This window comes from Saccostrea echinata, unplaced genomic scaffold (assembly GCF_033153115.1).
Source record: "Saccostrea echinata isolate AGI-Se365-2 ecotype Australia unplaced genomic scaffold, CSIRO_AGI_Sech_v1 ptg000002l, whole genome shotgun sequence".
Lineage (NCBI taxonomy): Eukaryota > Metazoa > Mollusca > Bivalvia > Ostreida > Ostreidae > Saccostrea > Saccostrea echinata.
Window position 1 is genome coordinate 31552219 of NW_026889751.1, and position 15845 is coordinate 31568063.

A 15845-nucleotide genomic window follows, 5' to 3' on the forward strand; every position below is an offset into this window, starting at 1 on the left:
CTGACTGACGGGTCAAAAACCTTATATCCCCCCCCCCCCCCCCCCCTCTGCAACTTGTTGCGTTGGGTATAAAAATGTAAATGGTCTCATTTTAAACATTTAATCAGCTTGTGTACTGAAGAAGATTTTCAAAGTTTTGTAAGGATTTTTTTCATATATTATCAACATGGCCCTACCATGCAGTCTGATCCATGGGTCCAAGAATTGTGAGTTTCTCAATTTTGATAGAAGTGCTGAGTAACTAATACATGACGTATCACCTCTTGATCAGGGAAATAATTTCTTCATTTATTTGATTTATCCAATATTTTATAAATATTGAATATATCTAACAGACATCATTATGTATTTAGACATGCTATGACATCATACATGTGCATGACACTGTTTAACAGTTTCAGCGATATCGTCCAATTATCAAAATTATAATGCATGCCTTACAAAACTCCCAAACAAAAATAAAATTTAGTCGATTTTGTTATTTTTATTTTATTGTACTACAATATGTTCATTTACAGTGAGTTGTATAGGAACGATACACATGAAAACAAAATACACTTTTTTCCCCACAATCAGGGACTGATGAATATGGCTCACACACAACAAGAGTTGTGGGTACAATGTATAATTATATTGTATGACAAAAGGGAGATAATAACCAACAATTACTATCAAAGGGAGATAAAAACCAACATTTACTATCCTATGTTGTCCAAGTAAAAACAAATTATTACATTCTATAGAGTATAAAAGAAACAAAGGCTTTTTGTTGATTCTTTTCAGCTAAAAATTTTCACTTGAGGACATAAATTCCAATTTATTTTTAACCGAGACTGACAACGTTCGAGTCCTGCTCGAGATGACGAGTCCTGAATTTACATGAAATTAAAACATAAAAATTTTATGGCAACACTGCATCATAAAAAAAATATTTTCATCTGCAATCAAATTTCTCAACCACATTTTGAAGCCTAGTATCTTTATAATTCTGTACAATATGACACACCCCACTAACCCTTCATAAGTTGCCTTTATATAAAAAAAAAAAAAATCAAAAATAAAACTAGGTCTTGTAGTAACAAGACTGCCCTAAACCATAATAAACATAACCCAGAATAATTCACTCAGATCCTAACAAATTATCCACGGAGCCCTGGAGGGCTTTCAAACGAAAATACAACCTGGCTATTTCCATAAAAGTGAACAATAAATATCTGTCAATTATGAAAATATCGAAAAATATTTTGTGGATAATGTATACTGAGAGCATGCAAACAAGTTTGAATCTATAATCACTGATCTTAGTTCTAGTGAAAATCAAATGATCTCATTAATGATAAATCTACTACAAGCTTCTGGGCCAAACTGAGAGACAGATAGTTAGGCAAAAATTTACTTGCAAATAAACAGCAAGGGTCAGAGTTACCATCAGGGTTAGGGAATAAAAAGAAAAAATGATTCTCAAAAGCAAATTCCCATGTTAATTACATGAAACAATGAGAGAGCTGATACAGAAATTATTATAATCTCCAATGTAAAACTTTCTTATGGCAGCATTTGTAGAACATAGAAAATTGTGTACGTATCAGCACTACATTATCAACAAACTCACTACATTATATACATGCAAGCACTAAACACAACAACGCATTTCACATTGATCAAATTTATCCTATCCTATAATTTTTTTTTTAATTTTCTTCTTTTTTTTTTTATTTTTTTTATTTTTTTTTTTTTATTTTTTTAATTTTAATTTTTTTAAAACTTTTTTTTCTTCAATTTTTGATTTTTTTTTTAATAAACTTTTTTAATGCATTTTTTTTCCTTTAGAGAAAAATATATGAAAATATCTCTTCATAAAATAAGATTGAGTTTTTGATTACGGTAGTTATGTAGTGCTAAAAGTTGTGGTGGAAAAAAATGAGCAGGATAAATTGATGAGCTGAACAGCAGCAACAAAAAATAAATTATTGACATTTGACAAGTTGTAAAATCATATCTGGCAATTTGAAAAGCTCCAAATCTATAAGCAGTTTTTTTGCACCCTCAAACATGATTTATATGCTAAAATAAGCAAATGTCTTTTTTTTCCATTCACAAATTCCTAAATCTGTAACAAATGTTGCCAATTAATTAAAAAAAAAACAAAAAACAAAACAAAAAAAAAAAACAACTGAAACCTACAAACAATTATAACAACGGATCCTAACAACACTGGATACTAAATGTTATATAACAAATAAATCTTAAAGCATTTTTTTTATGTTAAAACAACACAACTAGTGACAATACAAAAGTAAATGTTACATAGCAACAATAAATGTTCCATAGCAATGATAAGTCCCTGTTTTTCTCCTTCTTTGTGGCATCACAAAATCAGTTACCATGGATACAATAAAAACGATGTCACATTAGCTCGGAATTCGGCAAAAACAGCTCCAGGGCAGCAAGCAAATCCGGATTCTGGAGCAAGACGTCTGGAGTTTCTATCACTTCCTCCTCCAAGCCCGGATTAGGAAACATTTTCTTACCACCAGAGTTGTTCCCCTTGGTTTGCAATGCTGGAAAATATGCTTTGGGCTGAAAAGAAAGAAAAAAACATTACTAAGTAAGCTTTTGTCTGTTTAGAAGAAAAAAAAAATGGAAAATAAAGATTTAGCTATAAAGCAAAATGATATATTGGGGAAAACACTGAAAAATACATGTAAGTTTGTATAAACTCTGAGGAGAAGTATCATAAAGTTCTATAGAAAACAGGGATCATGTTTTATTCTTACTGTTATAATTACAAATGTAGTAACAAAAATTTGAAAAGGTAATCATTTCTATGAGTCTCAGACCCTTTAAATCAAAGTTTCTGCCTTCTGTAGATCAAATGTCATATTTTTCATCAGAAGACTTCAAGTCTCCAGTCATTAACTGTACCTTAGCTTAGCCTACACACAATTCATGTCATTTCAAATCCAGACTAAGGGACATAACTCAAGAGAGTGTACTTAACAGTGCATAATTTGTATGCAAACAACAAAATGGAGGGTTTATATTCACATTAAATGATGACAACATCACAAATTCTCCTTCACTGTAGTACACTTTAATATTTACTAAAATTAAAAGTAAATATGTTGACTGAAACAAATTACACCCGGCAATGAAAACAACACAATCTTACATCAACAAAATATATCTATAAGAAAAATGAGATCAAATTTTTTAGCAGCAAAGTCTCCAGATTAACAAAATTATCCCTGTTCATCTTCAAAAAAATAAACTGAAAAGAAATGGGGGGTTGGGGGGGGGAGGGAAAGGGTAAAAATTAAAAGGCTCCCAGTCAATCCTGAGACTTTTTCCCTCATTATTTTGCAAGATTGAGGGGTTTTAATGCTGATTGGTCAATATCTCTCGTTAAGGTGGGCGTGTCTCACCTGCTTTTGAGGCTGCGTTTTGTGGACGGAGTACCCCGTGGGAGGGTCCTCGCCATTCACCAGGAGGCTCATCAATACACTGTGCTTTTTAGGAGGCTCTGTAGAACACAACATGAATACAAACGTACACACAACAGTTTGACACATTTCTGTAACACTGTACAAGATCACTGAACAGTTTTTTTTAACAATTTTAATTGATTTATAAAAGTGCATGACAAATTGTCCTACACAGTTATCCTTTTTTGCCAAAAAAAAAAAAAATCTTACTACCAAGATTAAAATATGAAAACTCTGTAATTGTTTGCTTTAAAAAGTTAATAATATTTCTCTAAAAGATTATTCACAGTATAGTCTACTGCAATTCTAGAAGCCTCAGATCTTTTTTTTACCTATACTATGGTTTAAACACTTGGAGGAGAATTAGAGAATTATTTCTTAAAATCACTGGCCAAATCTAATATATTCCTCCACATGGAAGTAAATGTTTTAGTGTTAACTGATATTAATTAAATGTCAAATTATTTTCAAGATAAATTAAAATTTAAACATCCCCAACTGACATCAGTTCCTTATATAAGTAATATTAATATTATGTATCAATTTTCTTTCAAAATAAGAAAGTACTGCATGACCAGTCAATAACTTTTTGACATTTCTTTATGTAATAATCTAGCAGGAAAATCTTGTTAAAATTCTTGCCTTCCTCATTTCAATATTAATCAACTAATAAACACTTTCCTTAACGATAATTACAATTAGGAATGCTAGCTAGATTGTGAGTCATTGAGCTTTCAAAGTGTGAACCAAACTATCATGAGTCATATACAAATGTAGGATGACATTACGTCACAAAGCAAACCACAAAGGTAAGATAATTCAAAAAAAAAAAAAAAAAAAAATCAAACTGTGTTTCTTATTCAATGTAAAAATGTGCCACTTTCCCTCAAATTTTTCTTTGAATTATGCTCTGAGAAGAAAAAATAATTTCTACATCCTAGAACACACAGATTGAACAACATTTCACTGAACAACAAATTTAAACCAACTAGCAATAAATTTATGTCCCTTTTTCTCGTAAGTTTAAAATTTCAAAAAAAAAATAGAGATAAATTCCGTACCCTGATACTCCTGCATAAAGCGTTTCTTTGTAGGCGGTCCTTTCTCCAGACTGTTCATGTCTAGGGGGCGCTTCATCTGCAGATTAAACGTATCGGGGGGCTGTTCGATGCTAGCCACAGCAGTACTTCCTACTAACATGTCGCGAATACTCATGCGGGCTTCCTTGGGTGGGTCCTGGTATAGTTTATCCTTTGGTACAAACACAGACTCTGTGCGTCCAAACAAACTGTCAAAAACAAACAAATAGTACTTGACATAAAAAGAGTTTAATTTTTAACAAAATTTAACAGGTAAGATATAAGCTTGACATAATCATCTTTATTTACCGAGTCTGTAGTTGGCAAAGTATTTATATAAGCTTTTAAAAAATATTTGAATAAAATAACTTTTGAAAATTGAACCATGCAAAGATACATGTAGACAGCGACACAAACTACATGTATTGTTCACAGTTCTTCTTCATATCCTAAGGTCCATGATGTTGATTTATACACAAAAGTTAGCAAGATAAAAGTCAAGACCTATCTTGCTGACAAAAGTCAGCAAGATAGGTGTTGAAATATGCAATAGGCACACAATATGTATCATCAAACAACCCATACCCTGGATTGAAGTCATTGTTGATGGTAAACAACGCATCACTGGTGGGGGGCAGTAAGCTAAAGTCCTCCTTCTTATTCATGGGGATGTAAGGGGCCCTCATATCCAAGTCAAGGTCCTAGAAAACAAACAAAACATATTTACTTAAGGGGCCCTAATATCCCTATTAAAATGCCAAAGAACATAAATCTAATTTATTTACTTATAATAATTCTTTTCCTAAAAGGGGTTTTTCTATTTAAATCTATAGGTGGGGATTTTCAATATTACATGGAAAACATTTAACCAAAATATCGAAGCCTTCATATCTATGTCAAATTTCAAGAAAACAGACTTGTTTTTTTAATTTACAGGATCCTGTCCTTTAATAAATAATTAGCACATGGTTAAATCATTTAACATTTCAGAAAAACTAAATGTTATATCTCAGACGGACAAAGCAAGGATAATTAATTAACACCCACAAATTGTGCTGATTGACAATCCCAATCTAGACCTCCTCGATAACAAATATTCATTAACACCTGCTGGTAACCATGGTTACACTTACGGCAGCTGCGTGGTCTTTCCTGGGGTAGGTGTCCACGGCAGAGAAAAACTTATCCATGGCATCCACTACACTTGGGGTCAGGGGGTTAGTGTAGTCCATAGGGCTGACGGGTGCTGGACTTACAGACTATAACAAATGTATAAAACTCCAAAGTAACTGTAAGGAAACTATCAGTTACAAGGAAAATCTATCATTACATGAAAACTTGTAAAAAATGCTTTGAAAATTTAATATGAATGAAATCAACAGCAGTCCTTAAACTCTCCTAATATACAACAGTTTAACTTCTGTATCTCAAACATGAGGGAGTGGAATGTCCCACTTTCTCCTGATGTATTTTAATTTCTATCAATATCTTGAATCTTCAGATGTCTTAAAAGTTGTTGTTTTTTTTTTGCCCCATCAAGTTTGAGATAACATGGTTTGACTGTATTTGATAACAACAGATGAGAGACTCACCGCAGGACTTGATAACGGGGAGTAAGCCTGCTGAGAACAGACCCGCTTACTGAAGACATCCGGCTCCTCTTTCAGAACAGGAAGTGGCAAGTTAGTGGAGAACGGAACACAGTTCTCTGAAATAATAAAATTTATACTCATCATGCCAAGTTTCATCAAGTTTTATTCATCAGAGACAAGAGAATTTGCATTTTTGCCATAATGTTTTTTTTTCCTAAATCTAAAGTGTGCAAGGCCAAATCAAGTTTTATTATTTCTCCTGATCAATTTTAAATATATTCTTTTCAATTCCATTTTACCCAAAATTTTAAATTTGAATTTAAGAATGGATCATTTGATAGTAGTCTTTTCCTATAAAAGGTGTTTATCAAAAGTATTACTTGATGAATACTAATTAAAATGAAATCCAGAGTGACACCTATAATTTTTAGAGGAAAGGGGGGGGGGGGGAATAACAAAAAAATCCTTTCACTTGCTGACCTCATTTTTAGTCACAATTAAAAAAAATTCTTTACTTTATGGATTACCAATTTATGGTGCTAATTAAACACGTCAGACATAATTCTCACTTTCTATATTCTTCATAGCAAAATAAGCTCCAAGACAATTCATATCCAATCTATTTATCTGTACCAGAAAATTTTAAATTTCATAAAAGGTACGTTTCATTCTGTATAACAGGTATTCCCAATAAATACAAATGGAAAATTAACCAAGGACAAATTCTCCAAATCACATCAGTTATTTTTATTCAAATCTTATTTTGTAATTGGATATATGACCTTATTAACAATATGTTGTTTTTTCATGATTTTTTAAAAGATTGTTATGTTTTATGGCATATTTACAAACACAAGTTATTTCCCTTTCATTCTTTCTAAATTTTTTTCCCCCGTTTTTCAAAAATAACAGTACACATTAAGTTAAATAATCTACTAGTTAATTTGTATCATACATGTGCATCATCCTTATTATACTATTCTGAATTTTCTATTTTATGTTATATTTGAAAAGATTTTTAGAAAAGCATGCAATCATTAGATTTCATTTTTTTAACAGAACCTGGTTCTCAAACAACAGCAAAAGGAAATTAAGGTCTATATATATATATTTTTTTTTTTTTGGGGGGGGGGAGGGGGGGGGGTTAGAAGGGAGAGTGGCAGGCACTTACCATCAATCAGGGGTACACAGATATCCCCGGAGGTTGGAGCCAGGTGGGTCAGATCTACATTCTTGTCAATTTTCATGGAGGCTACAAAACATAAAGTTTAACATTAATGGCTTGGTAAGTAGAAGTCTGCAAAAGGTTAATACAAGCTTTATTTTGTCATGATAAATATCAGTAACTTGATCTGTATGTATATAAAAGGACAGTGACTCACAATGCTCACCCGAGTGAGTAGAAATGCTCTAATAATAATGTAACCAGAAAAGAAACAAATCTGGACCAGAATTCTTATAGAATTCATGAATTTACAAAATAGAAATCTGTTTAAATGACATGAGATCTTTTAAAAATGTTTTTTCATATACAAGAGAGTTCCCAAGGTTTTGAAAAATATGAATAAATTAAACTATGTGACACAAATGTTTTCAAATGGCTAATGTAAGGCATTGTTTGAGGTAACTTACACATCTTGCTGCCCGGCGGGAAGTAGAACTCGTCCACTTTAACGTTTTCAGGCCGCGGTTTGAAGACATCCTCGGTGCTGAGTTTGATCTCCAGTGGGATTATGGGTAATTGCTGGCTGTATGTCTGCTGAGATGTGGACAGAATCAGGCTCGGATTCTCAATTCCACTACAAACATTTAAATCAAATTATAACGCACAGAATACTATATAGAGTGATTACATCTCATACATTGGCATGTTCATATAGCCAGAGTTGTATAATATATTATAATATTTTCCCTCCTTTTAATCACAATACATGATAAACTAGTCCTTTAATGGCATATATTGTAATTTTTATAGTTTTAAGTCTGCCATGTAAGTTAATTTGTATCCACAGTAAAGATAAACATTAAAAAATAATACATATTTTTCTTTTTCTTCAGTTTTACCTGAGGATATAGTGGACAATAAAGAGGTAAACATTATGAATAAATAATTTTCAGACTTACCCGAGAGGCAGTAAACAATACAGGTATAGTATACCTCTAATTATAATATACATTATATATATATATACTGTATTTTTTTACTTTATTTACCACAGTTTTGCCTCAGAATGATTTAAATAAATTTAAAGGTTTACCTGAGAACATAGTGGACACAGACCACACACTGGGGTTTCTGGGTGCGGCTGTTGTAGATGACCGTCCCCTGAGTGATGACCCAGACGTGTCCCCCCGTTTTGGCCAGGAATCGATACTGACTGGTCATCACTTGTCCCTTAGCAACCACTACAATATAATCCAGACACAATGTATACTACTAAAAAATTACTCATTTTCTTAAAAGAAAATCTACAATTGTAAATATGAAAACTTAGAAAGAAAATCTACAGTTGTAAATATGAAAAAAAAAAAAAAAACCCTAAATAATATGTACAGATTTATTCTTCTTTCCAACCCCCCACCCCCACCCCAAACCCACCATTTTTAGTTCGTTGTTCATTAAGATGAGCTTTTAAGATTTATTTACTACTTTATTATAGGACATGCACTCTCTAACTTGAAACTGAAACCAGTGGAAAACACACGAGTTTTATCATCAAGACAGACAACCTTCTGATTCCTACATTACAAGACAGGAGCTGAGGAACGTTCATAAAATTAAGTCATATGTTAGAATCTTTTAGTTTTATCAGGGGGAAGAAACCAGGCCTTATGAATCATTTTCTTGTGTCTACTTGTTCAGTGAAGAGCAAAGAATTTCAATTTATCTGAAATACTTCAATTTGATTTATATGAAATGCTAAAGTTAGTTTGATTTTACATCTGTGCACAAATCTGAGGTCATAATATTATCAACTAAGTTTTTCTAAGGAATATTTTTTTTAAAATTTGAGCAATGTTATTTGGATATTTGGAGTTTACAGTAAATTAATATTCTTTATAAGTTTCAGGAGTTTGAACCCCCCCCCCCCCCCACTTCACCAAAAGAAACTCTGTCAGTGTGCTGACAAAATGACCAACATTTGACTTTAATAAAACAAAGCACAGCAAATATCATCAGTTAAGTTTTCTTACTTTTAAACATGTCACGTAAACACATATAAAATTCTCTCTCTCCCTTGTCTTTCCATCTCTCTTTCTCCCCCCTTGACCATTCTGCCCTCTCTCAATGATAACTGTATACTTTAGATTCTGTGGTTTTGTATCATGAGATGAAGGCATGTTCGACACCAGGGAGTTCCCCTACTCTGCTATATTTCTCCACATCCTGTGCATGTTATATCACCTCGCTATCATAAGTACGCAAAAAACTGTCAAATCAGACATCAAATTCCCTTCTACATCGATAAACTTAAAAGTAAGGAGTTTCAATTATCTTGAAATTTTAATGAATCTCACACACCCGTTCCCACCAAACAATCGCATCTTCAATGTACTTTAATAAGCACAAGCATGACTCTGCTTTTTAAACTCAAATCTACAGATTTCTCGGTGCAATCCACTTAACTCAATTTACAATTTTAGGATTTATCAGAGCTAGAAATCAGGCATAAAGTTTAAGATTCATGATATGAGCTTCTAATCTAGATCAGAAAGTATGACTATTACAATAGAGAAATCCAAGTCAATTTCAGAAACAACATACAAGTCTTTTGAACATATGATCTATGTACATGTATAAGTGTGTGTAAGTGAATCTTCAATTTAAGAGAAAACCAATTACATATCTTATGGAAAATTTCAAGTTTCAAAATGAGATGATGAATTTATTTTTACTCCTTTTTTTCACATTCTATGCCACTCAGTAACAAGACCTAAAAGTCTGGTCATGTGTAATTGGTCATGTAAATCTTTCTTAACTCAAGGAATATTTTCTACTCTGAAGTTTAGAATTTTAGAATTTGTAGCTGAGACAAGTTTTGCAGTTTGATCATGCTTAGTCTTTATATGTTTACCTACCAATGTACATATTACAAGACCTTTTTGTAATTTTTACATGTCTTAATTGTTAGTTACTTAATCAGCTTCTCTTGTAACCTGTTGTGTTTCAGTATTTATTACCATAACCAACAAAAAATGGCTGTGAGAAATTCACTCTTTTTTTTCGGGGGGGGGGGGGGGGGGGGGGGGGGGATTCCCAGAAAAGAAAATTGCTTTCCTTTTTTAAAATAAAACAGGTAGGTAGAAGTTTCAACTCCCTTAAAGTTCATACATCCTCTGTTCACTTATAATAAAATCTAAGATTTTCCAAAAGAAATGTATTTTATAAGATGAATGCAATCAATTTTAACAAAGCTTGCAAGGCAAAGCTTGTCAAAAATGATATTTCAACTTCACAAATTTAAGAGGAATAATAGACATTTATCCCATTTAGAGTTATCTCTCTTATCAGAGTATCAATGGCCCTTAACAGCCTCTGAGTAAAGACTTACAGTATTTATAGGCCTGGTCAATGAGCTCACTGTCCATAGCATGATGATAGTCAAACAGAGATTTGTTGATCAGGTCTGAACAGTTGTAGCCCAGCAGATCCTTCACCCTGTGTAAAAAAAACATCAAGATAGTAAAACATTCTATTTATTACTGGTATATCCACTATATTATTTACAAGTTCAAGAATCTCTTTGTTCAATTTCTCTTTCCTATTTCAAGTTTTTTCATCTAAAGTTTATACAACTTAAGAAAGTGCTAAACTCTGCATACTGAAGAGTTCTAATTGTAGGGGAGTTTTATGCATGCAGTTAGAGTGATCTGCCCTTACAATGTAGATGTTACTTGATGAATGTATAAAAAAAAAGTTTGTAATACACTAAAGTATTCTCAACATTATATTAGACCAAGATTAAGTGCTTGAATACATTTTCTTCTTGTATTTTGCCAACCTTAGTAAAAATCAGATTCTGTTCATTGTCTTTGACCTGTGGAAATATGGCAGGTACCCTATGTTGAAAATGAACTAGATAAACTCAACATACACCTGACAGTGTATATGATATAATTTTCTCAGACTCCAAAAAACTATTTCATTAGAGTTTAGAGCTTCCTTAAGTAATAATGATGTAAAGAGGGAAAAATAGCTCATAGTGTTTGTATCTTTTCACTCTCATCAAAGTCACAAGTTCAACAAATAGTGAATAATTCATTTTACATATAAGCTTTAACAGCCTTAATAGGGAATATTCTGCATCAAACTTCCTACACATTCATTACAACAATCAAAATATGTAATGGCACAGCTTCATTAATGATAGAGACTTCTGATTATTCTCTAGACATCAATATCTTGGTTCATATATAAGTCATTAGTGTTGTTGATTTACAACTCATAAGGAGACTTGAGTTCAACACACTCTACGCTCAAAACAATTTATCAGTTATCAGTCTGCAATCCTAAAAAGTCATGTTTTTTTCTTTAGAGCAAAAATATATTTGTTTTTTTCTCATCTGTTCCACTGAAATTTTAAAAACTTCACACAGTTGCTATGGTAATATCAGAGTACAATTAATCACATTGTCATGGTTACCTGTCATCACAATACGTGAATTTCATGTCCATGTTGTGCCTGCTGAGGAACGTCATTCTATCCAGGGGGATCTCAATGTTTGAGGGGTGGGGTATGGGTTCCCCAATCACCAGCAGATAGGGAGGGTTCCCCTCTCCCCCGGACTCCTTCTTAACCTTGTCCTCAATCAACTTCCCCGAAAACTTAATCACCTGTCCATCAAAAGGATTACATTAATTTACAATTCCATTAAAAAACTGCAATACTTATAAGCATTAAATCATGTTTAGCTACATTGTTTTTCTTTTATGTCATCCGGCCATATCATTAAAAGGAAAAAAAATTTGCTAACTTTGTTATGGTTTTGAAAATTTACTACACTAATTTGGTATGTTTCAGTCTAAATTTGCATAAAAATTTCATAATCAAATTACCTTTATTTGCACAATCTTTCAATAATTCATTTGTACTTTAATATTTTTTTTTTATAAGCAAGAAATTTAATTTGACACCTCTAGAATAAGTGAAATCACTCTAACACAGACCTTGTAAGTGGCTGACTTAAGGTTGACATTTTTGCCCTTGTTAGTCAGCGTACATTTCATCCTGACAAAGAAAGTGTGGTGGGCATCTTTGGACTTTTTCTTGTCGCGGCCATTATTGTGGAAAATGTCCGTAATGTCTTCATGGTCGCAGGGGTGAACAAATTCATAAATGGACTGCCCCACTAGGTCCACCTGAACAAGCAAGTTCCAAAATTAATACCTTAGATATTCACACCTGATAATGATAGTCTTAGAAAATGAAATATTTCTACACCAACCATTTCAAGCTTTGCGTATTGAAACTAAAAATTTCAAAACAGTTGAAATTAAAAAAAAAAAACTTCTTTTAATTACATAATTCTGTAAATTGCACCATCTATGAACTTTTTGCAAAATTATGTTATTTCTAGGAGCATCATATTAAAATTTTCACATCTGTTCACTCAACTGACAAATTTGTATTTTTTTTTTCAATGAAAAAATCATCAATGGGAATTTTTTATTTCAGGGATAAATTTGCAATCTGTTACAGCAAACAGAAATCAAATATGTATGAATAAATGCAGTCAAAACTTATATATCCTGTATGCCATATGTTGCCTTCTATATAATGAATGATATTACAAAGGTCCGGTTCAGAAAAATCTCTTGCTACAGTACTCGAGTTTTTTGATGTCTATAATTTATTTTTGTTGTGTTTAATTTTCAGAATTTTCCTTTTTCCAGTTTGTATAAATATGCAATAATTTTTTGGCAGTCAAAAATAAATGTATTATAGATATACAGTCAAACCTCATTATCTCGAACTCGATGGGACCGAAAAAATACTTACAGATATCCGAGGATTCAAGATATCCAGGGTAAAATTCTTAAGAAATAAGCACTTGGGACTTCAAAATCACTTCGACATATCCATAGCATTCGAGATATCAGTGTTCGAGATACCGGAGTTCAACTGTATATATACTCATTGTTTATATATATATATATATAAACAGTAATAATATACCCAGTAGACTCTTAGTAAAATGTCACATATAGATCTGTTTTAAGCTTTCAGCATCAATAAACAATACAGGACAGCTAATACCTGGTCATATGATATAGTCCATTGTGGGATTAACCTCGTTTTTCAAGCTTATACAACAAAACTCTCTTTCATTAACTAAGATCACCGAGTCATCAACATTAAATAAGCCCGCGAGACAGGAAGTACAGAAATTAGAACTCATTAATTCTAAGACATGTCTGAAACCTCATGCAATCCCTCCATTTTTATGACTTTTTCTGGGTTACATGGCTTTGCTAACCAAGCACTCCTACAAGCTGATTTCTTGACCTGATATTTACAGAGTTTATACACTACTTAACTATTGGAGACTTAATATAGGTTTCCTTAGTGAGTAAATAAGTCTGAAAACACTGCACACACAGGGCTCTCAATTCTCTATAACTGGGGCCGTCGAACGGCCCCATTCCCAATGCAAAAAAGGTACCTTTTTTCCCAAAAGCAAAGTCTAAATTTCCAAATTTTCTACAGCAAAATATTTTTTTAAAATCCTAATCAATGACACTTAATCACCAACTAGTGAAAGTGAAACAAACTATAGTTCTGTGTACGACTGTATTAATTAGTTCATGCCACCTATATTTGTAAACTGGTTCGGCTTCAATAAGGAACCAGGTTTTCCCAATTTTCTCCAAAATAACAATAATTTTCCCAATTTGAATGGCCCCGGCCCCAGTCCCCAAAAAAATGGCGTGAGAGCCCTGGACACATATACCCACTTAACCCTGATTTCTACCTCCAATTCCTAGCATATTTATTACTGTAATGAATTTACAATAATATTAATTTTTTTTCTTATTTGAAAATTTTACTTTAAGGGTCAATATTTTTACACACAGATAATTTCACTCTCAACATTTTCTTTGGTGCATGTTTCTGGGTTTTTTTATGCGTTTCCTGAATAATGCACAATCACAGGAAAAGGCCCATTCAAAATTTTTATCTGTAACTAGTAGCATCCAATTCTACATGTTCTAGTTATTTTCAAATTTCATGGAAAAAGCCACACATGCAATACTAGATTTGTCATTCCCCAAAGAAGCAAAAAGGGCAGTAACTCTTCACCGATCTTCTTCAAGATCATTCTTGTGAACTTTTGTGGTCAATAACTCCATGCATAAAATAATGAAATGAGTAATCAATCAAACAAAGGCCATTTGTTCTGTAGCTCATAAAATATTCCAATTTATCACGTATAAGATTAGATACTAGTCTAAGAGTAATTAAAGATCTTTGTGTTCATCAAATGGTCAAAAATCAGCTAAAAAAAAAAAAAGATGTACACTGACAGAATCTAATCTCTGTGCTCTGGGAATAAATCTTTGATCCTACGCTGGTGTTGCAATTTTCTCAATCAAACAAGTCTAATACAATACTTTGTTTCCATTTAATGACCTGTAGAGGCCCTCTCTATAACTTGTTCTGATAACAAGGGGGATCCAGTTGACTCTATCAGTTATTGACCCCATCCTACCAATTGTTTTTGGATTTTTTTATTTAATTTTGGCCATTCATGGTGACTTGCAAATTTCTTAAAACATCATTAAACAAATTACAACATAAAACATATTCCCGGCTGACCAATATACATTGATAGCTCTGCTAAATCATCCCAAAGGTAAACTTACAACCTTGATATAACTACAGACATTAACCTGTATGGCTGTTCATCTCATCAGCTCCTAATGCATATTAACACTTAAGTCTTAAATGTTATTAATCAGATGAGCTGTCCCATTCAAGGTTGCAGTTATAAATAATTATTTTAACAATGTTTAATAAACAGAACATGTAACACATTCTCTGTCTCCACCTGACAGGTAAGTGCTTCAAATTTCCACCCATGAAGCTCCTTCTCACCAACCAGTCAACCTACAAATCCCTCCCTCCCTCTGACTAATCTGTCTATACCTACAACTTCCAACTCCATCCTCTAACTAACTAGTCTATACCTATATCTTCCACCCCTTCCTCTCACAGCATGGCTAGTCCACCTATAACTTCTACTCCCTGCCTCTCGCTATCCAGGTCACCAATAAATTCTCACCTGCTGAATGCCCAGATATTTGGAGACACTTTCAGAGATGTAGACGAGGTCCCCTTCATTAGACAAGATGGCCACAAATCCGTCCAGAGCCTTACTGTAGAGAGAATCAAACTCCTCACACGGGGCATGTCCTAAAGATAGAGAAAAGTCAGGTCTATATCGGAACAATCGGGTATCAAATCCTCACAAAGTATGTAGTGAATAACATATTTAATCTTCCTAAAACTCATTTTCTGGTTTTCAAGTAATATTGTTTGAAATTTGTTTCAAAAATCATAAATCATTACTTTCCAAAAGAAATGTGGACTTAAACCACCAAAGCATAAAGGTCAGAATATCATATAATATATATATATCATTGCACAGAAGGAAAATGAAAATTTTTTGAACAACCAGGACTTTGA

The 15845-nt window shown here is 32.8% G+C and overlaps 1 protein-coding gene across 2 annotated transcripts in view; it reads right to left on the bottom strand.

Moving 5' to 3' along the window:
* Positions 1-473: 473 nt before the first annotated feature.
* The window catches only part of LOC133177579 (hypoxia-inducible factor 1-alpha-like), a 33066-nt gene continuing 17694 nt past the window's right edge, over positions 474-15845 (bottom strand). For both annotated transcript variants that reach the window (XM_061312549.1, XM_061312556.1), the window contains exons 3-15: positions 15442-15572; positions 12326-12517; positions 11802-11992; positions 10710-10816; positions 8415-8562; positions 7789-7955; positions 7328-7408; positions 6157-6272; positions 5698-5823; positions 5150-5265; positions 4547-4773; positions 3426-3523; positions 474-2580 (exon numbers count right to left, since the gene is read on the bottom strand). In XM_061312549.1, coding sequence (XP_061168533.1) covers positions 2407-2580; positions 3426-3523; positions 4547-4773; positions 5150-5265; positions 5698-5823; positions 6157-6272; positions 7328-7408; positions 7789-7955; positions 8415-8562; positions 10710-10816; positions 11802-11992; positions 12326-12517; positions 15442-15572 — 1874 coding nt within the window. In that variant the 3' untranslated portion in view covers positions 474-2406. The remainder of the gene's footprint in view (positions 2581-3425; positions 3524-4546; positions 4774-5149; positions 5266-5697; positions 5824-6156; positions 6273-7327; positions 7409-7788; positions 7956-8414; positions 8563-10709; positions 10817-11801; positions 11993-12325; positions 12518-15441; positions 15573-15845) is intronic.